This window comes from Ochotona princeps, chromosome 2 (assembly GCF_030435755.1).
Source record: "Ochotona princeps isolate mOchPri1 chromosome 2, mOchPri1.hap1, whole genome shotgun sequence".
NCBI classification, from domain to species: domain Eukaryota; kingdom Metazoa; phylum Chordata; class Mammalia; order Lagomorpha; family Ochotonidae; genus Ochotona; species Ochotona princeps.
Genome location: NC_080833.1, coordinates 160,098,357 through 160,120,613, shown reverse-complemented (window position 1 = coordinate 160,120,613; position 22,257 = coordinate 160,098,357). Strand labels below are relative to the sequence as shown.

The 22,257-nt window shown below is 46.6% G+C and overlaps 1 protein-coding gene across 3 annotated transcripts in view; it reads left to right on the top strand.

Annotated features, from left to right (window-relative positions):
* SLC9C2 (solute carrier family 9 member C2 (putative)) overlaps window positions 1-21,096 on the top strand; it is a 64,124-nt gene extending 43,028 nt beyond the window's left edge. For 2 of the 3 annotated variants that reach the window (XM_058660682.1, XM_058660681.1), the window contains exons 20-27: window positions 1,057-1,205; window positions 3,603-3,728; window positions 6,138-6,236; window positions 11,626-11,757; window positions 14,365-14,550; window positions 17,293-17,374; window positions 19,875-19,926; window positions 20,575-21,096. In XM_058660682.1, the coding sequence (XP_058516665.1) occupies window positions 1,057-1,205; window positions 3,603-3,728; window positions 6,138-6,236; window positions 11,626-11,757; window positions 14,365-14,550; window positions 17,293-17,374; window positions 19,875-19,918 (818 nt within the window). In that variant the 3' untranslated portion in view covers window positions 19,919-19,926; window positions 20,575-21,096. Of the gene's footprint in view, window positions 1-1,056; window positions 1,206-3,602; window positions 3,729-6,137; window positions 6,237-10,053; window positions 10,222-11,625; window positions 11,758-14,364; window positions 14,551-17,292; window positions 17,375-19,874; window positions 19,927-20,574 lie in introns of all 3 variants that reach the window. The other variant, XM_058660683.1, reaches the window with a different exon arrangement.
* The last annotated feature ends 1,161 nt before the right edge of the window (window positions 21,097-22,257 follow it).

The window sequence follows — 22,257 nt, the reverse complement described above, 5'->3', positions numbered from 1 at the left end:
CAGGGCAAACACCACCATCATCTTGACTCTATGGGTAGAGCCACTGAGGCGGAGAGCAGGAAGCTGGCCTGGGGCTGGCGGCTGGAAAGGAGCCAGCGGGACCTCAAGGCCAGGTGCCTCTGGTACAGACACCCCAGGGGCCGTCACGGCAGCTTACATGGCTGAGATACATCCTGGAACTTGTTCTGTCTGCGGCGAATTACAAAAGCAGATGAACAAACATGAGGTGATTTTACCAAAATAGTAAGAAACTTGTGTGAACGTAGCTAGGAGCCAAGGCGAGTCCTACTGCTTTCTTGTGTAGCGGATTATCCACGGCAAACAGCGAACATTTTCTCAGGAAACATACAGTCGTATTGTGAGCGCTGTCGGAGCGGAGTTCACCGTCGTCCCGAGGCTGGTCCCAGACAACTCCAGTCACCTGGCGTCCTGCTTGGCCTTGACGCGGGACAGCATCTGCTTTTCTTGGTTTCCCAGTTAGGACAAGAAATTTCCCACATTATGGGAGGAGCCCACTGTCCTCTCTGACTCATTGCGGCTAAACATTGGGTGAGCGAGTTCTTTCTGTATGCGAGGCGTCTTGCTCATGTTAGGACTACAAAGATGAAACAGATGCAGTTTTAACCTTGATTTGCAACCCATACTGTAACTCCTAGTGTTTAAAATTAAAAGAATATGCAGCTTGATCTCAGAAAGCCTCCCCCCCGCCCCCAGCCAAAGCCAGGGCCACATTGTCATTGAGATACTTAGCTCACTTAAACAGTCACACAGTATGAAGGATGAGACAGCTAGTTAAACTTACGCTATAATGAAATTACTTCCACCATAGATATGTAGGAGATTCCATAGAATTAGGAGAAAGAAAGTGAATTTTCTCTTTACTGGTGGGGGGAGTCCAGTTTTCAATTTTCCCGTCCATAAAATGGGAACGAATGTATTGTACTCCTCTGGCCTTACAAGTTCCATACGCATGCAGAATGGACGGAGACCGTATAAGTCCTTTGGGAGCTGTGTGCTGTGACCCGTTACCAGCGCCTCTTCCTGGTCGCACCTCAGGACTCATGGAGCACGAGGATCGTGATGTTGTCATTGCCGTGAAGACGGAGCAGGCGATCCGGAACGTGATTGCTAAGGCTCTGAAGAACCTCAACTTCCTCTGGTCAAGAGGCATTATCGATAAACACGAGGGCAGCGAGGTGAATGAGGTAAGGAGGACATCTTCCCACGCTACTGGAGTCTATCAGCCCAACACCCCATCATGTAGTAAGTTTAGCAGAGTGTGATGGGTGAAGAAGATGGGGAAAAAAGAAACCAGTTTACTTACAGGTATTAACTGTAATTGGCCGCAATCTTTGTTAATGTCAGTGGGAACCCATGCCAAGGCTGCTTGGTGCATTCCATCAGTCAGAACTGCTTGGTTTGCCAACAGCAGAGACCAAAGTGAACAAGGTTTAAGCAGGAAATAGGGTTAGGGAGGGTTGTTCAAAAGACCTGCTAAGTCTTATGGAACCCACAGCACAGGTCATATTACAGAACACGAGGCCACATGATCTATAACATGAACAACATGGAACAACAGGAAATGACTTGAACAAACACAGAGAGAGCTTTTCAGGTTGCTCTATTTGTCTGTTTCCTGTTGCTATTAACATGTTTACATTGTAAGGAAAAGGAGTTTGCTTTGGTTCAGAGTTCTTGCGGAATGAAGTCTACGAGTCACATCTGCTGAGGGCTTTTGCTAGCAGAGTGCCCAGGTGGTGAGGGGCATCATGAGACAGGAGAGAGATGGGGCATGTGTTTCATGTCTTTTTATCTCTTCTCCCAGTTTATTAACATAATCACTAATTCAGTCATAAACTCCACCCTGACAACCTTAATCCTCATGATCCCACAGGCCCCACCTCTAAGAACTATAATCAGATTAAAATTTCCACCCTCTTAGTACCTCGAAATGGAGATTAAATTTCAAGGCGTGAAGCCCTGGGGCATACACACAACCACATCCAACCACAGCAGTTTCTCTCCATGGAATCTTCCTTCGGTTCCCCCTCTGGACTTGTTAGATTCCGCTGCTTCCCTGTCCGGGATGGAGCATGTACTGTCTCCTCACCATGACAGCAAGGGACACAGGAGTCACTGAATATTAACACTGTGAGGAAGGGACCAACCTCGGTGTGTGGGGGAAGGAGCAGGAAAATGCCCATGTTGATCGACTAGTAAACAGGCTTTTAAAACAATCAAAAATGTATTGGCCGAAACATTTAGGAATGAGCAGAGGGGAAAAGCCACGTACAGTTCTGCCACTCAATTGCATATACCACCTAGAAGGTAGTTTTTGAAAGCACCTGTGTTAATTCTACATGTTAGCTTCTGAGATAGCAGAAAAACGGAAGTTCGGGTCCCAGCATCTGTGTGCATTGCTCACTGATACAATGTTCCCAGTGTTACCAGCCTTTCCTTGTCACTGCTGGCTTCCAGGTGTGGACCATGTGGTCATTCCCTGGATGTGCTGCCCTCGCCATAGTCCCTCTCCCTGGCCCCGTTGACGGAAGTGGAAATGGGACAGACCAGCTTTCCCTTGTAGGGCACCACCTCCTTCACAGCGGGGAACTCCACATGGTTTCTGTAACTTCTCCTTAATGCCTGTTAAGGAGGAACAGAACACTTCATAGTATTCTTCAGGTCACACCCGCACCCGTATTGTGCTCCCGTGCTGTTCTATTTTCTTGTATTTCTTTGAAGGTGATATACAACAATGCAATGCTTGAGGCTCCTTGGTTAAGATAAATAATAGTTTTTATGAGTGGAGAGATATATAGGTTTGTTTAGAAAGGTAATAGATAAATTAGTTATTGAACAAGGATTAATCCTTAAATGCTTGCTAATTTTGCCTAAATTTCAGCAAAAGAATACAATTATTTGCCCTGCGTGTTAGGAGATAGGAAAATCTGCTCAATAAATGGAGTCAATAGATGTTGGATAATTATGAATGCCTGGATGCTTGAGACAGTTGAGGCAGTTGATTAATGCAATGCTGATATTGGAGTCTGTTTAACCTACAAGGTACAAAATAAGGAGAGTGAGACATGTAGCTAAGGGTAATAGCGCGACGTGATGCGCTCCTTAACGGGGACGTGCAGATGCTGCAGTGGGAATAAGGCACACGAAGTGATTTTCTCTTCCCTCCTGGGGGGAAGCCGGAGAAGGCTCCTTAGAGGCTTGCAGGCTGGCACCACGCCCTCTATAATTAGAAGGAGTTAGAGGAGTGAATCATGCACTTGGGGAAAAAAACAGGGAGAACAGGACTATTAACCATGTGGTAATCAACGGTGAGATTTAGAAAATTTGAGATTAGGACAAAGTAGGATACAGTGTTAACTGGATTATTAAGGTGATAGGTCACTGTGATGAACAAATCGCTGGAAATAACAACAATGAGAGAACAAGGATAGAAGAGGTTAGAGGGCAGCTTTACATGCAAGCCAGAAACCAAGGTTAGATTTGCACAACAGGAGTTGACTTAACTTGTTTCGTGTTTGCCGAGTGCTTGTCCTTTGCTGTCACAGAATCACATCTTCATTATTTTGACTGTTTGTTTTTAGGTTCTTCTTACAAAAATAAAAGCACTGAATAACTTTCCAATGGCAATCCCGCCTCCCACTGCTGACAAATACCTTCCTAACATCGTTTGGTTGGAAAATAAATATGTACTCATTGATTTCTTCAAGGTAAAGATGCTGTCTTCCCCTCAGCTTCAGTATGGATGATAATTATTTTTCCACCTTTTCCTAACTCTTAATGCAAGGATGATGGAACAGCACATCCAAAGAACAGATTCTGTGATTTTCAGTTCCAGCTAAAACAAATCAAAGGCCCAGCAAAGCCCAGGGTAAAAGCAACTTATTCTCGGACAAACGACAAAGACATGATTTCATAGTGATTTATCTTCTTGGATGAGCTATCTGTGTTTCCTTATTATTGCTGATTCCATTCTAGTCTGTGTTAACGGGCTCCGGATTTCTAGAAGTTTACTCGGAAAGACACAGGTTTCAGAACAAGGTCTCAGATGGTGGTCATTTGGCATAGAGGTTAAGATGCCTGCGTCCCATGTCAGAATGCCTGGGTTGGAGTCCCAGCTCTGGCTTTGCGTCTGATTCCAGCTTACTGCTAATTTGCACCTTGGGATGAGCAGGTGGTGATTCCAGCAGCTATGTACCTGCCGCCTGTGTACACCTGGACCAGTACACCTGGACTGAGTTCTTGGTTCCAGTTTTGACCCACACCAGCCCTGACTATTTCAAGCCTTGGGAAGTGAACCAGTCAATTGAAGTGTTCTCTGTCTCTCTCTCCCCCTCTTCGATATCTTTCTTCCCTCCCCAACCCTCCTCTATGCATGTGTGTGCCTCTCTTAAGCAAGTATTAAAACTAATAGAAATAAATCACAACACAGGCTAGGCAGAAAATAGAGAAATAAAACCAGCCACGTGTGGAATCATTGGGAGCAGTGGGGATTATGGTGTATTCAAGAACTCATACTCTGTCTTAAGTCTGCTGAGTGTTCTTGAACAGAGTTGAACTCTTCTGAGAAATATCTGTGGGCAATCCTCTGTGTGCTAGAGACTGTTCTAGATTTTGGGATATGACAGAGAAGTCCGTATGTTCACAGACTTGGTAGTTCATGGACATAGATGGACGATAAACACGCCAACACATAGTAAATGTGTATCTGCCAAATGATGACAAGTGCTGCGGAGAACACAGAAGAAGAAAGGTGGTGGGTATCTGTTTCATATGTGGTCATCATGGCCCCCAGCAGCAACAAGATGTGAAAAGAAATCTGGAAGAAATGAGGGCGAGTCACGTAGAGTCTTGGAAAGGCACGTCCAGGCCAATGACACAGCCAAATACAAGACCCTGAAGTCAAGGATACCTGGTGTATTCAAGGAGCCTAACAGAGATCCTGCAGCACGTGCAATGATGAAGGAGATGAAGTTAGATGAATGCACACAAGCTGTGTTGGCCATTGCAAGGAACTTGGCGCTTACTTCAAAGCTGAGTGAGAAGTGACAGTGTTGAGCAAAGAGGTAGCAAGCTGTAACTTAGATTTAGAAATGATCAGTCCATGGTTGTGTTAAGAATGGCTACCAATCGGGCAGACAACGGAGACAAGAAATGATGGTGGCTTGAACTAGTAAAAGGGTGAAAAGAGGCGACTTTTGGCAAGGTGTCTACTGATGGCTAACGGGTGACTCTTCCTGCCTGAGACACACTGGATCTCCTACAGCTTGCCCAGCTTGCTGATCTTGTCTCTTCTCGCACACCTCAGCTTAGCTTTAATTGGAAAGAATTCACTGAACAACCGAGAACAGGGTTTGGTGGCTTTTCTACTTTTTTTCCGTATTTTATGTCCCTGTCTCTTTCATAATAATTATCACACTTGATTGTGGATATGACCCTTCCTAACTGAAAGGTCTGTTGGAGGGTGTCAGTTCAGCTACCACTATAACCCAAGTCTAAATGGGGGCTTAAATTTTTTTTTATTCATTAATTTATTCTCCTTGTAAACGTTTATTTTAAGAGTTTCTTTCTTTCTTTTTTTGTTTTGTTTTGTTTTTGAGATGGAAGGTTACAAAGATGGTGAGACAGAAATCCTCTGGTTCACTCCCCCAGTGGTGTTAATGGTGTTAATGGCAGGTGCCGTGCTCGGCCAAAGCCAGGAGCATGAACTCCATTCTGGCTGTCCACAAGGGTGACAAGTGTCCAGATGGTTGGACCCTCTGCTGCTGCTTTCCCAGCACATTAGCAGGAAGCCGGAACGGAAGCAGAGCAGCCGGATTTACGCTGGTGCTCAGCTGTGGGACATCAGCATAGAAAGTCATGGTTTAATGCTCTATTCACAACACTGCCCCCTCAGTAAGTATTTACCTAGAGTCTCCGTCAGTTATTGTTGAGTATGCTAGTCACCATGTGCAGTTTATCTTCTTGCTCCCAGAAGGGGATGTGACACAGCGCGTTAGAATTCACCAACGAACCAAGATTGTAGTTTGTGTTCTTATGCTGCTTTAAAACCATTTTGGCTTTGTGTGTGAACTCCCCACCTCACCACTGACCTCACCCTCTTCCTTTTCTCCATTCAGGAAAGAACCAGACTTGCCTTCTTTGATTATGGAGACGTTATCTGCAGGGAAGGCGATAGGGCACAAGGAATCTACCTAATAGTGTCAGGAATGGCAAGTGTAAGGACCTGTTGATTCTTTACCTAAATGTATTTTGAAATATGTAATTGTAACATAAGGATCGATTCAGGAACTGCAAATGAAACTGTTTCTGCTCAAAGTGAGCACGACTCTAAGAGCTAATACTATTTGGTGTGTTTCCTATTCTACAAAATACTGTCATTGCCCTTGCTGATTCCAGCAATGTCCAGATGAGGAGCCAATACTTGGATGATGTAAATTACTCACCCTAAGTCATTTATGAATGAGGAGGTAGGCTGCCAAGTCAGATGCTCAGAGCAGTCCAGTGGGATGGGGATCCATAGCCTAGTGGATCAGGTGCTGGTGAAATGCAGGGAAGATCCCACAGCTAAGTACCTGTATGTGACTGCTGGCTCCAGGTCCTGATCCCAGCAAAGCAGTGGGGACAGGAATCCTTTGGAACCGGACCAATAGTGTAGCAGCTTCACACACGGGTAAGCCAAACGACACCCAACTTCAGATGACCGTGCTAGTCACAGACCTTCATGGTTGGCTTTCTAGTGTTAAGATGAAAGTCAAATGGACGTAAACTATAATAGATACAACACAATATAACAATACGGTAAGCATTTGGCACCGTCATAAGTAAGATTTATTCATTCAACAAATATTTACTTTGTTGCTAACAAGTAGCAGACACAGTTCATTCCAGACAGGGGATTGACAAGACATAAAAACCTCAGCCTTCTTAGAGCTGATTTTCTGGTGAAAGAATAGAAGGAGATGGGATAATGAATAAAATAAATGAGTAACATAAAAAAAGAAAGAATACATCTTGAGCACCCTGTGTGAAATTACTGGAAGAAGTGTTTCAGATTTTGGATTTTTTTTTTCAGATTTTGTGTTTACACTTACATTTTGAGATACCTAGGGATAGAACCTAAGCCTGAACTCAAAATTCTTTTATGCCCACATATGAGGGATTTTCAAAAATTTCCTGGTGAGTCTGCAATGATGGCCCAGTGGCTAAATCCTCACCTCGCACATGCCAGGGTCCTAGATGGGCGCCGGTTCGTATCCCAGCAGCTCCACTTCCCATGAAACTCCCTGTCTGTGGTCTGGGAAAGCAGCAGAGGGTGGTCTGAAGCCTTGGGACCCTGTACCCATGTGGGAGACCTGGAAGAAGCTCCTGGCTCCTGGCTTCGGATAGGCTCAGCTCCAGCCATTGCAGCCACTTAAGGAGTGAATCAGCAGATGGAAGATCTTTCTGTTTCTCTTTCTGTGAATCAGCCCTTTCAATAAAAATAAATAAATCTTTCAAAATTTTTTTCTGGAAAATGAATATTATGACAAACACTATGCAAGAGTTTCAAAAAATTCTTGCACCAAATTCAAATTTTTGATTCCACTTCTCTACAAGTTTTTCTAAGTACGTCAAAAGCCTTATTTATATTCATAACCTGATATAATTTTTTTAAGATTTATTTTTATTTGAGAGGCAGGAGTTGCAGAGAAAAGCTGAGTTAAGGATCTTGGTTCTGCTGGCTAACTCCCCAAACGGCCACAAGGGCTGATCTGAGCTGATCCAAAACCAAGATCCAGGAACTTCTTGTGGGTCTCCCACATGGGTGCAGGGGCTGGAGGACTTGGGCCATCCCTCACTGCTTCTCCAGGCCATAAACAGGGAGTTGGATTAGAAGTGGAGCAGCTGGGACATGAACTGGTTTGTATATGGGATGCCAGAGAGCTGCAGGCGGAGGATTAGCCTGCTGCACCAGAGGACCATCCTGGTATAGAAGCTTGTACATAGTATTTCTAGTGTGCCTGTGTTCTGTGTCACACACACACACACTCATACTGTATATATATATATGTGTGTGTGTGTGTGTACACACATACATCTATGGAGAGAATAAATTGTGAAACAATTACACTTGATGAAATGCACCAGTCCCAAGAAAGAAATCCCGTATGTCACCCTAGAGTTGTGGTAACTGACAGAGAGTGAGGAGGAAGAGTGATGTGTGTTAGTGGGACTGGGATCTGAGTATTACTGTCACGCTTGCCCACCGTCCTGGTACAGTGCTTCTTCCGTTTTTTAAAAGGATTAAGGTTTTTTGGGTACTGAACATTTTGAACGGTTGCGTAGCTTTTCCTCACCAAGCATTTTCCATGAGCTTTCTGCTAGTTGCTCTAGTTGGTGTCTCTGTGTGGGTCTCACAGGCTGAGGTCAAGGTGTCAGCAGGGTTGGCTCCCAGGAGCTCTCCGAGGTTGCTGTCGGAGTGTGGCTTCCCTGTGGGAAAGGTGATCCTGCCTGTCCCCGGGGGTGTACTGTCAGCACCTGGGGCTTTCTATGCTCCTTACACACAGGCCTTCCCTCTCTCTGCTTCCCCCTCCACTTTCTTCTAATTAATTAATTAATGATTGTTTACATGGTTGAGAGGGATGCCCACCCAGGACAGCCTCTGGTTAGGGTGGGGAGGGTACAGCACGGATGGAGGTGGGTTTCAAAGTTCCTGGGATCACATTGGACCCACTGGCATAAGGGCATCTCCCTAATGCCAGCTCACTGTACAACGTTTCTTCATCTATGAAGCCCCTTCCCAGCAGAAGCGACATCAGTGTGCTTGAACAGGGGGCAGGACCCCTGAGCATGCTGTCTACCTCCGATGGCAACTTTTCTTGGTTTGTGACAAACATTCTATATTGCTCAGGGTCTTTGAGCTGCGTTCAGAATGATGGTCATTTAAAGACATACTAAAAATGTGTTTATTTGAAAGACATGAGAGAGAGAGAATGAGAGAGAGAGAGAGAGAGAGAAATGCCTTCCATCCACTGAGTTACTCTCCAAGTACTGCAGTGGCTGGTGCCTGATGAGGTCAAGGCCAGGAACTCCATGCTGAGCTCCCATAGGGGTGAAAAGGGGCCCAGGTACTTGGGTTATTTTCCACTGCCCTCCCAGGAAGGTTAGCAGGAAGCTGGCTCTGAAGTTCAGTAGCTGGGATTCAATCAGCTCTTTAATGTGAATGCCATTGTCACAAACAGTGACTTAGCCCGCTAGGCCACACACGCCCCTATTTTAGAAAAGGAAAGTCTTTGGATGTCTGAAGGGAAGTGGGTCTTTGGTGCAGCTCTTTAGGTGCCGCTCCGCACACCCATGTCCCGTATCGGAGCAGTTGGATTCATTTACTTCCCATTTGCCGTTTTGACCCATAAGCTTTCTCTTTGTAACTAAGCTTTCCAGAAAATTCTGTAAACCTTTTGCTTGATTTCTGTGGTTTCCCCCTAAAGTTGGATTTCTCAGTGTTTCTTTACTCAGGTCTACCAGTTCTCTTCCTGAAGACTCTTGATTATCCTATGTTAATCTTTCTTCTATTGTTATCTCTCAGTGCTATTCTTAAATGTCTCGAAGGGAGACAGAGCTTTCATGGAAATTCTGACTTGGTTTAGGAAACACAGTGGTTTGTGTCGTCAGGATAGCACATCATACAGTGAACTGCCATCTTCTGCCAGAGGCATTAGCCCATTGTGATCCAGAGTTCCAATGGGCTCAGAGTAGCTGATTGCACTAGTTGTAGTTACTGGTTCGGTGAGGTTTTTTTGTCCTTGTTTTGCTTTTTTTTTTTTTTTTTTTTTTTATGAGTGTCTGTTGTCAATAGAGGCCATTTGTAAAGGTAAGCGTTGAAAGCAAAGCCTTGCCCTGGAGAGTTGAACCGTGAAAGCAGCCGATTTCTGTGCACATGTGTTTGTCTAGCACCCACGACAGGATCCATAAAGACTCTTTGCCCAGAGCCCATGGCTCGATCAGCAAGTTTTCACCTGTTATTGCCCCTGCACCTGCTTTCCCCTTCTGCAGCTGCGGAGTTCATCCCCTACCTTTGGAATAGACAGCATCCTGAAGCCTCGCGGAGACTCCAAGGCCCCGTTTACGGAGTACTGCACCAGCGGTGACGTGCTGGGGGAGCTGAGTTGCCTGGTGAAGAGGGAAATTCAATACACCGCCATCTGCGAGACCGTCCTACAGGCAAGAAGATGACTGTGTGATGCGTTGGTTAACTCTTCCACAAGCAGACAAGGAATGCCAGCATCTTGCCTGCTTTTTGCTCTTGATAGCTCATTCTGTCCCCCATTCAGCCTTCAAGGAGGCAGTGCACGAGGCTGCTTCAAATAATAGCCTGTGGAAAAACACAGTTTAAAAGTATTTAATTTGACCCCAAAATATTTTGAAACTCATGTATATATTTTTTTAAAAGTTGATTTATTTTTGTTGGAAAGACAGATTTGCAGAGAGAAGGAGAGACAGATCTATTATCTGCTGGTTCATGCCTCAAATGACCGCATTGGCTGGAGCTGAGCTGATTCGAAGCCTGGAACCAGGAGCTTCTTTCAGATCTCCTCTTGGGTGTTGGTCTCAAGCTAGGGTCCCAAGGCATTGGAGCAGGGAGCTGGGTAGGAAGTGGGGTCTCCAGGACATGAACCAGCACCCATATGGGATGTTGGCACTTGGAGGTGGAGTATTAGTCAGTTGAGCCGATGTGTTGGCCCTGATACATATTTTTTCCATTATTTACATTTTCCACAGTATCTTTGAAGACCCCTCAGATGCATGGGTTTTAAAATCCATTGCACCAAAAGAGACCTATCTTTTAAGTCCATTTTCCATGAATTGACTCTGTAAGCTAGCTAAGAAAAGGCAGACTTAGGTGTATCCCATGCCAGTTCTAGCTTGCCCTGGCACGGGACCTGGAGCAAATTATTCAACCTTTCTAAATCCTAACGTCCTTGGTAATGAAGCAGAGAGAATAGCAACCCTTAGTTGTCACAAGGAGTATGAAAATTTCGGCCACCTTACATTGATGCTCAGTAAGAGAGCATTGCTTTTGAAGGGTATTTGTTTTTAAATAATCTTTCTTCCATTTGTACGCCAAGTAAGAAGTTACTTATTGGTAACTTGGTCTGACACTCTCCTACTGATGGGAGGTTCCAATGGGAATGAGCCTGAGTTTCTGCTACAAATGCTAGTCCCTCTTTGGGAACTGTTAGATGCAGCCTGGCAGGAGCTAGAGCCTCCGAGCTGTGCAGAGTAGAAGGCAAGATTGCTTTATTTCTGGACAAGCACAGAGGCATGCGTTTAGTCGTAAAACTGAATTGGACTCATTAAGGTTCATTTATCCTGAAATCTGAGATAACAGTCTCTCTTATTTAGGTAAGCAGTTGGTTTCCGGAGACAGGGCGAATGAGTGGCTTCACCTACTGTGACAGTCAGAAGAGATACCTTTGTATGTCTTAGTGCCCGAGTCTTGGGTTTCATGAGCCATTCCTTTCGAATCATACAGTGATTGATACGAGTTTTCCTGGCATATTATTGAGTCTAGCTCTAATTAGATCAGAGGTTTTACTGTCTCATCATGGTGCCTTCTCGTTTCAGGCCTTTTTCATTTCCGTGGAGGATTTATACGAAGGCCTCGATGCCTTCTGGCCGTCCCTGGAGTATAAGATCTGGCTAAAGCTCGCCCTCAGTATTGCCTGTCAGTATTTCAAAGCAAGCCTTGAGGACGAGGTAAGTTACATGATGAATGCTGCGTAGGTTTTACGTTTCACAAAATGCATTTCTTATTTTTCAGATGATAAAAAAAGTTCTATCCGGATTTTCTAAATTGAGATTGCTGAAATTTTAACAGCTCCCTTGTTCCTACTTCCTACAGCTTGTGAATTCCCTTGGCGCAGCTGGTCTTGCAAGCTGCCTGCAGTCCGGGGGCCTGTGGGAACTCTTGCTCTGCTACTGACCACAGTGTACCTCACGCACGGTCATACAAATCCTCACGGAGGTGACTGAACCTCCTCCAGCAACTCTTCCTCCAAAAGGTGGTGATTCGAGTCTGCCTCTGCTGCGCCACCACGCACAACTCAAGTACCCTTCAGGAGAGGGAGGGCAGACTTCGACCCTGGCAGGACACTCCAGAGGGGTCAGACTTGACATGGTAATAAAGTGAACGTCCTTTATGATTTCCAAAATTCATATGCATTGTATGAATGAGCAAAGACAGATATAAAACATTACAAATTATAGTGACCGTCTATACACAATTCTTTCCAAGAATCTCTTGACAGACTGGCTTATTTCCCTGTGATCTTTTCCATTAGAGACCTTGCCAATTAAGAAGTTTCAGAATCCTGGGGCCAGTGTGCTGGCTCAACCGGCGAATTTTCTGCCTCCAAGTGCCGGCATCCCATGTGGGTGCCGGCTCAAACCTTGGCTGCACTGTTTTTAATTCAGCTCCCTTCTTATGGCCTGTTAAAGCAGTGGAGGATGGCCCAGTGCCTTGGGACCCTGCCTTGGGACCCTGCACCTACATGGGAGACCCAGAAGAAGCTCCTGGCTTCAGATGGTCTTGGCTCTGGCTGGGGAATGAAACAGTAGATGGAAGATCTTTCTGTCTGTCTCTGCTCTCTAGAAATCTACCTTTCAAATAAAAATAAAGAAATTAAAAAAAAAATTTTAGGTCCTGACACGGTAGCCTAGCGGCTGGAGTCCTCACCTTGCACATGCCAGGATCCTATATGGGTCCTGGTTCTAATCCCAGCAGCCCCACTTCCAATCCAATTCCCTGCCTGTGCCCTGCGAAAGCAGTCAAGGACAGCCCAAGCTTTTGGACCCTGCACCCACGTGGGAGACAGAGAGGAGGCTCCTGGCTCCTGGTTTCAGATTGGCTCAGCTCTGGCTATTGTGGCTACTTGGGGATTGAATCAACGGACAGAAGATCATCCTCTCTGTCTGTCCTTCTTTCTGTATATTTGACTTCCTAATAATAATAAAAGTGAAACAACAACAGCGAAAAATAATTTTTAGACTCCCCAAACAAGTGTGCTGTTCTGAATCGTGGAACTCAAATGTAATGTAGATGCATTTGGAAACCAAAGTAGGTTTATGTTTGCCTGTTTGTTTATCTTTAGAGATGTGGACCTGCCAAAGGCAGGAACCAGGAACACCATCGTAGTCTCCTGCACGTGTGGTCGGGGCCCAAGGACATGCGTCATCTCGTGTTGCCTTCCCAGGCACACTAGCAGGAAGTTGAATCAAAGGCAGTATTGGCACAGCACTCCAACGTACAATGTCGGCGCTGCAAGCAGTGGCTTAAGCCATTGTGCCGCAATGCTGCCCCATTGTTTGTTTTTTAAATATTTTTCACCAGTTTTATAGACACAGGGATTCATCCCTGCCGTTTCCCTGCCTCCCTCTTCATTTTAACCTTTCGCCATTTGTCCCCAGCTTACCATGATAGTATAGTCCTGCAGCATAAGTTCCATGCATAACCTTTTGATATTTAAATGTATCATGCATTGCTAAGCATAGGAAAGGGCAGGAAGCCTAGCATTGTCATGTGGGAATCCTTACTTTTACTTGCACACTCACTTGGGTATAAGCGTCCAGCCACGTTGTTAATGTCTTGTGTAGTTGCCGCCCTACACAAGCAGGTGTCTGATTTGCCTGTGGGTGACTCCCATGCAAGGGTTGCCCTGTACTGCTGAGTACCCCTTAGGCTCTGCGGGAGGAGTCCTCTCCTTGAACTGACCTCCAGGCTCTGCTGTCAGGCTATGCCACAGACTTCAGCATGCAAATGCACTGTCCCACAGCTATGGAAACCGGAAATGTGAAATCCAGGTGCTGGGTCAACTCAGCTCCTATTGCACAGTGCAAGCCTTTGTCTGGGATACCTTCCGTGGCTTGTACGTGGCTGCCTCTCTGAGTCCTGGAGGAAGCCTCGGATTCAGTTCTGTGCTTTGCTGTTGTTGGGTTTCTGGTGTAGTTTGTTCAGTTGTCAAGGGGGACACTTGCCTACTGTTAAGTAGAACCTAGACATGCTGAAGATCTTTCAGACCCCATGTTAATGGGCCTGGGTCTTGTGATTATAGAGATCCGACAAGACAGAGCTGAGTGGCCAGCGACTGCAGCTGATTGAGAGCTGGCAAGTCCGGGCTGAGCAGCTACAGCCACTGTCACAAACTGACAACAGTGCAAAGCTTTGAATTCAGAAACCAGTAGGGGTGCCAGGTTCATGTGTCATCCGGGCACCTCAAATAACTCACACAGATGGATGAATATGCCTCCTTCCTGGTAGTCTGTGTCAATTTATGTAACTTACAGAAATAATGTAATTTTTTATAGAACTTGAAGTTTCAGAGCTGTGTGATGGACAATCACGCATACGTGGAGACGTTATCACGCTATGTCGAACTGCCTATCAATAATGCGACCATGAAATTTGTTATTGTCGTGTATGGCAATGTGATCAACACCAAGACAGAGGAGCCATATTTTGCACCGTGCATCATACCTAAAACCTGTGATCAGGTGAGGAGAGTCATTGTGAGGCATTGTTTTCATGTGGCCTCCCAGGCGACTTCAAAACTTCCAGAGTAGCATTTGCATATTTCAAAATAGTTAGTAGAGAGGATTCTGAATGCTTCTAACACAAAAGAATGACAAATTTTGAGGGTGATAAATATGCCAGTTAACCGGATCTGCCCATTGCACATTGTGTTCATGGTCTGAAATGTCATACTGTATGTCACAATACATACAATTATATGTCAACTGAAAATTTAAAATATACATGTATACAACTTGAAAAGAATAAAAATGCAGTTAAAAGCAATAAATGTAATGAATAAGACCAGAGTAAAAAATAAAGAAATAAAAAAGCAAACCTCAGCTGACTCTGTCCCCCTTGCTAAGAGGACAGTTAACATGGTAAAAACCTACAGTTCTTACCTGTCCTTAAGAGGCACCTAGGGTCTACGTGTGCCCCCATAAGGGGTGACCACGGAGCAAGAGGGCTTGCTGAGCCATTTGTCTTTCCAGATGCCTTCCCAGAGGAAGGATGGCACCTGGTGCATTTTCCCCCTGGTCCACAGCAAGGCAAGGATGCTGAACAGTGCCTTGGTTCTGGAAGGTCTGCCCACCCTTGTTGATCAGAAGGGAACTGAGCTGGGGCCTCTTCACACTGTCGCCAGGTCAAGGGCTGTGGACACCACTTGCAGGTGGGCCCTTGGCAGGGCCTGGCCATTCCATGCCTCTGTAGGGGCAGGGGGCATGTGAACATCTGTAATGGCAGAAATAAAAGCCACAGTATGCCAGCTGTCCTGCTGTTGGACCATGAGCAGATGGACAGGAGTGGACAGGAGTGGGGAAGACCAAGAGGCTGGGAAGGGAGCCAGTGTCTTCTTAATCTTTGAAAGGGAGGCCTTTAGCCTATGATCCTGTAAAAAATCAGCAAACTAAATGAACACTCATTATTGTTACTATTTAAAAGATTTATTTGTTTGAAAAGAATAGTGACAAAAAGATGAATCTATCCCCTGGTTTACTGCCCAAATGGCTACAATAGCTGGAGCTGGACCAGGCCGAAGACAGGAGTCAGGAATTTCTTGCAGGTCTCCTTCCTGGGTACAAGGGCCCGTGGACTTTTGGACCATCTTGTGCTGTTTTCCTGGGTGCATTAGCAGGGAGCTGGATTAGAGGTGCAGCATCTAGGGCTCAAATTTGCTCTCAGATACTGGATGCCAGTGTCACGTAACCCACTTTGCCACAACACTGATCCCTAAGGAGAAAAGCAGGCTTGCATAAAGGCTCCACTGAAAAACAGACTCAGCTGCAGCTCACATAGAGAATGGCCTTTGGAGGACACAAGGAAGTGGGCTAGCTCTGAGCCAAGAAGGGCAAGGCCAGGATGGTTGATGATAAGACTAAACCTAGAAAGTGCCAGGAACTGTGTAGTGATGTGTTGACAGCTCACGGCTAACAGCTGAACCTTTGCTTCTGTAGTCACCTGCTTGCTTGCTCAGTACACACAAAAGCCTGTGACTTAATTCTGTAAAAGTTCAAGCCAAGAGCAACCTGGGCCTCTGCCACTAGGCAAGGAAAAAGATCTCAGCTAACACCCTCTACAGAAAATCAATGCTTGCTTCCTTCCCACAAATGGCTATTGTGTCTCTGGTGGTCTTATTTCTGCAACAATCCTAATTAAGCAAATATTTTTTGTCTAGGGAAACTTGCTACACTTAAGAAGCACACATGCTCCCTTTGTAATATTCTTATGTCGTATCTTTCAGTGACTTAGAGAATGAAGGTAATTTTAGCATTTGCAATAGAAACTGAAAATCCCTTCATCTTTGAAACACAAGGTGGAGTAAGAGATGGTCAGGCTCACCGCCATGGCACTATGGGTTAAGCCATCACCCAAATCGCCGAGATCCTATCTGAATGTTGGTTAGAGTCCTGGCTGTTCCACTTCCAATCCAGCTGTCATACTGGAAAAGCAGCAGGAGATGGCTCAGCTGCTTAGGCTCCTGCATCCAGGAAGAAGCTCTCACTCCTGACTTCAGCCTGGCCCAGCTCTGACCATTGTGGCCATGGAGGAGTGAAGCCCTCTTTCTCTCCTGCTCGCTCACACACAGACAATCTGTAGCTCTGCCTTTCAAATAAATAAAATAAATCTTTTAAAAAGAGAGAGAGAGAGAGAGAGAGAGAGAGAGAGGGAAGTAATCAAGAGGAAAGCCATCAAGTTCAGTTAAGAGAGATTTGAAGCCAGGTACACTTGGGTTAAAAGCTTGACTTGCATACCTAGCAGGTGCATGAATGAAGGGAGGCTGCTCAACTCGTCTAATGCTGTTTCCTCCTTCCTAAGATGGAGATCGTGGGAGCACCTGTCTCATCAGGCTAGCAGGTCTAAGTGACATGATGTGGTTCGAGAAGTGGTAGTAGCGATCATTTGTTGCTAATTGTATTCTGAGAGGTGGCTTTTGTAGCATGGGGGACAGAAACTCTGGCTGGAGTTAAAGCAACCAACAGGACGCTGGGGAGTCAGGTTGGGGTTCTCCTCCATGGTGCCTGTAAATGTGCAAGACAATTGACTGGCCCGAGATGTGGGCCTGTAAACAACATCAGAGAGTGTTTCTGAAGGAAAAGGTGCATCTTACGTGTAAGACTTAGTGCAATATTTTGATTTATTTCTTATCTTTAGAAAGATTGGGAAGCAGGCAGTTTAATAATCAAGGAATCTTATTTTGGTTAATGTTGATGCTTTCCCTCCAGGTCCAGGGAGCTTCAGACTTAAGTAAACTGCTGATAATTCAAGCATCAGATCCTGACAAAGATGATAACACCAACCTCGGTGGTAAGGGATAGTTCCTGACCCCTAGAAAACTGTTGTGAAGGATCTTCCACACATGCCAGCTTCCTTCCAAGTGTTGGTGAGGGCCTTGTGCGGGCTTCCCATTGGTTTTCGCCTCTAGGCCTCGGCAGGCTGCCATCCTAAGTTCATCCATCAGATCAGAGGCTTCAGGACACTAAGCTCCCTGCACGCTTGTGACAAAGGAGAGCAACTTTCTGTGTTTCACCCTTCTCCTGCCGTGGTGGGCTGGAGCTGCTGAGTGCTGTTGGTGTTTCAGGCAACGTAGGAATGAGGACGGGATCACCTTTCCCACCTGGAATGCAAGCGTTTTGCAATCAGCAACTTGACCTGTGGCCGGCCGTAGTCCTAGGTCAGGCACCTCGCTGTGGGTGTGCTTTGAGAGCCACCAAGCATTTATCAGCATCCAATTGTACACCTGCTGCTGAAGGTGACGCAAAAATACTAGACAGGAAGGCCTTGCTCCAGAGAAATGTCCTCAGGCTCCGCCATGCGTGCTCAGTCCCCACTCCATCCAGCCCAGCGCCAACATTCTCCGAGTCTCGTAGCTTGAAACTTGAATCAGCCTGTTTATCGCTCAAGTGGCCCCAATCAGCTTAGGTATCATGGAATTCATACCAAATTGTTAATTTGGGGGTAAAATCTACATGATTTCAATTTGGGTGTATAAACAGATTCTACTAATATATTATTGTCTCCCATTGGTATAATTCTTGCAGAATGAAACCCCGTTGTGTGCTTGGGACTATCTCAAGTGCTAATCAGTGAGTGAACCGAACATGCTTGCAGCTCTCCTGGGAAGAATAGACACTGAATAAGTGATCATATGGTTTTGTCCTTACCAACAATTAGAACCTCAGATTATAAAAATTCTAATGTCTATTTCTGAGTTTTTAAATCTATTCACTTCTTAGTTGAAAGACAGAAAGCAAGGGAGGAAGGGAGGAAGATGGAGAGCCCGTCCATCTGCTGGGCTGCTTCCCAGGTGCCTACCGTGGGCCACTGTGAAGCAGGAGCAGGGGGCATGACAGCACTCCAAGCCTGAGCCATACCCTGCTGCCTCCTGAGCATGCATGAACAGGAATCTGGAGCTGGAACCAGCAGGAACGTGAATCCAGTCACTACAGCATGGAATGGGGGGGTCTCAAGCTGTGTCTGAAGTGCTGTGCAGAGTGCTTGCCCAGCCTCAGACCTGCTCAGGGCTCCCCTTCCGTGTCCTGGGCTCATCTCATGTACCTCGGACGTGCTCGGGGCTCCCCTTCCATGTGCTGGGCTCGGCTCATGTACCTCGGACGTACTCGGGGCTCCCCTTCCATGGGCTGGGCTCATCTCATGTACCTCAGACCTACTCCGGGCTCCCCTTCCATGTGCTGGGCTCGGCTCATGTACCCTGCACCTGCTTGGGGATCCCCTTCCATGTGCTGGGCTCAGCTCATATGCCCCTCCACAACTCCAGGAATTGTCCAGGCAGCTCCTGGACACTCCTCGGTGTCCAGGTAGCTGAGCACTGAGATGACCCTTACTTAATCTGCAGTCCCTTCAGCCCTGCTACTCTGCTGCTTCCAGAGTGCTCTGTGGACCTGGGAGGCTGCAGCAAGGTGTGCCGCTCAGGGTCCTCTGTCGGCCCCCTTAGCACCCTGCGGCTGGGACTCCGAGATCTTAAGCACGGCAAGCAAGTAGGGTAAAGGCTTCAATAGGCCCTAGGTTCACAGACCCCTCTGGAATCATTTTAGGATTTAAGGAAACACACCACACTCTAGTCCCTAGTGGATCTGAGACCAGTATCATGAAGAGTAGGCCCTCAGACGGCAGTCCAAACAGTACTCTAGCTTTGCCACCCTTCCTATTTTCTGAGTTAAACACAAAGTTTCACACTTTCAAAGTGGTTTGGGCAGACCTTTGGCACAGCTGGGAGCTGCCTCCTGTGGTGCCAGGATGCCCTGTCCGAGTGCCAGCTCTACTCTGATGACAGCTTCATACTGGAGGCAGCAGGTGCAGCGGTCGCGTCACTCGCTGATGGAGGTGACGTGGACTGCATGCTGACTGCTAGCCTCGGTGTGGTCCGGCCCTGACCCTGGGCATTCAGAGAGAAGTAGCCGAGGGGGATGTTTGTCTCTCAGACTCATCCCCTCTGTGCTTTCAGGTAAATGGACACATAAATCTAGCGAGGTCTTTCCAGAAAGTGAGACAGTTAGCCAGTACTCAGTTCTCATTGCTGTGTGTGGCAGCACTCAGAGCCGGGCACTAGCTGGCTCCTGCAGAGACAATAGCTACTGTCTGGTTTGGCACAGGCTACAGGACAGCACTGCTATGTTTGTGTGATCTGCCGATTTGCACTGGAGCTGGCCAGTTCCTGTGTTGGACATTTGTTCCAGGAGAACAGAGTCAGGAGCCCATCGGAAGTGGGGAAGGGCAAGGGGAGGCTGACAGGGAGAAGGCAGAGTTCCATTCCTGACATGCTTTTCTGTTCCTTGTGCTTGGTTAGCCTCGGTGGACACTGGTCTTCGAATGACAAGGGAGAGAAAGTAACTGCAAAGGTGAGGTAATATGATTCTCTTTTCCTTTTTGTGCATATTTAGCACATTTTAGCATATTTTAGCACATGGCTAAAGTAAGATCAGGTCAGATGGCAAAACGCCAGTGGTGAGAAAAGGGCCTTCCAGCTGCGGCTGGTGCACTTGGGCACACAGGGTAGGAAACTCACCCAAGTGACTTGAAAGTTAAAGCAATAGCCACTTAGTTCTTTCTGGGCAGTTCTCCTGGGATCATTCTCTCTCTCAGTGTAGGAATCCCATTTCACAAGTGGGAAACGGAATTGGGAGCTTGGCAGTGGGAGCACTGAATTTCCTGTTGACTGTTTCCAGGCCCCGACTTTTAAAGACACAGTTTCCAGTCACTCTGCAATAAGGTCACTGTTGGCACTTCTCTTTTCCTTCTGCGTGCCTTTGATAGGCTGACTGAATTACTGTAGCATCCCTCTGCAGCATGGCAGTGTTGAGGCATACATGCAGTTCATATAAGAGATCCCTCGAAACCTGGAATATGTAAGATCCGCTATGGGAGGACTTGCAGGCAATCGAAACTCATTGGCACATGTTCTGTCTCTCATTGAACATGCTAAAAGGTTTTCTTGAAATGCTCATAATCTTTCACTTTTGGCTTTTTTTTTTTTTTAATTTTTGCAGTTGAGTCACTGTATGTCCATTTTGAAAAGAAGATTCATCGTATTTCCCTGAGGCGTGGAGTCAAATTAATGTCCACATTCGTACCCCAGCTCGACCGGGGAGGGCTCGCCTGACAAGGCGTTTGCTCGGAAGCTGTTGAAGCATTCGATGCTGTATTTATTTTATGAGCGATCAAAAGATGGCTGTCGACACGTGCCATTTTCAGCAGTTGCGTTATACTTGAAATGTTCCAAGTTCTTGCAGGTAACGTAAGCTGCCCGCAGCACTCCTGGCACAGCACAGGAAACCTCGCTTGCAGCAGGCGGTGGGTTATGCAAGTCCGTTACCGCAGCTCACTGAGAACGGCACTGCCATTTTTATTTGTGAAACTGCTGTCATTAGTTTCTCCCTCAGATTTTTCAGAGCATGGTTCTTCTTCCTGCCCAGTTTAGTAAATATTGAAAAATAGAACTATGTTCGGTATTCTGAGTTATTGAAAGCCAGGTTTAGGAAAAATTAACATTCTTATATTGTGTAGTGCTTTCTGATGTCTTTCCACCTTGTTTTTCAAAGTTAAAGTTGAATTTTATGGCTGACTTATTTCAAAAAGGCTTTGACAGGGACGTAGGGGTAGAAGGAAGCGCTGTGGTAACGTCAGCCACCAGTACCCGTTGGAGTCTCGGAGTCCCTGTTAACATGCCTGCAAGGAACACAGTCCGGATACCCACCCAAAGCTCCTGGCTTCGGCCTGGCTCGACCTTGTCTAGAGAGTGAACTGATGTCTATGCCTGGGGCTCAGGGCCCAGGTAAAGCAGATTCAAATTCTGACAGGTCAGAGAACAACTTGGAGCGGTGTGCAGGTTAGTGCCGCCGACCAGCAGCGACGCTAACGACGAGGCACACTCTTGAGGGTCTGAGCAAAGCCGGAGGCGCAACTGGATCCCTTGTTGCCAAAAGCGGCGGCGCTTATACCCTTGTCTTAGCTGCCTTTTCCCCGTTGGTCTTAGCTTTTGCTCCCCGAAAGTCTTAGTTTTACTCTGCTGCTTTTCTCCCCATACGCTTTTACTGCCTTTGAACTGCTTTTGTACCCCTCTCTGCCACTTTTCTCCCCGTTCTTGTCCCCGTAGGTCTTATTGCTTTTCTATCCCTCTCTGCTGCCCCGTTCTTCTCGTTCTATCTGTCGTTCTTCTCCCCGTTTTTCTCCTCCTTGTCTCTCTCCTTATCTTTTACCGGCTGCTTTTATGCCATTCCCCACCAATCACTTCTCCCTGTGGGTCCACTTGGCGCTACCTGATAGGCCAGTAGCAATGACATAATCGCAGTGAGGGTATCAGCCTATCCCTGTGACTTCCTGTTTACCTGCTGGCGAGACCAACCCCGCCTCCTGGGCCTGGGCCAGCCGCCGTCCTGTGGCAGCCTTTCATGTTCATTGGGGCCGCTCCGGTGCCCAGCTCCCCACAGGTTAGTATCTCCTTTACCCGGTGGCAGTGAGAAATACAAAAGAAGAGCCACTTGGCCCTGACAGCAGTGGCCGCAGGATCCCTGGTGTGTGTCCCTGACAGTGGTCACAGGATCCCTGGTGTGTGTGTCCATGATAGTGGCCTCAGGATCCCTGGTGTGTGTCCCCGACAGTGGCCGCAGGATCCCTGGTGTGACAGGCAATTGTGCACACACACCTAAATAGATGCCCACACAGTCACAGCA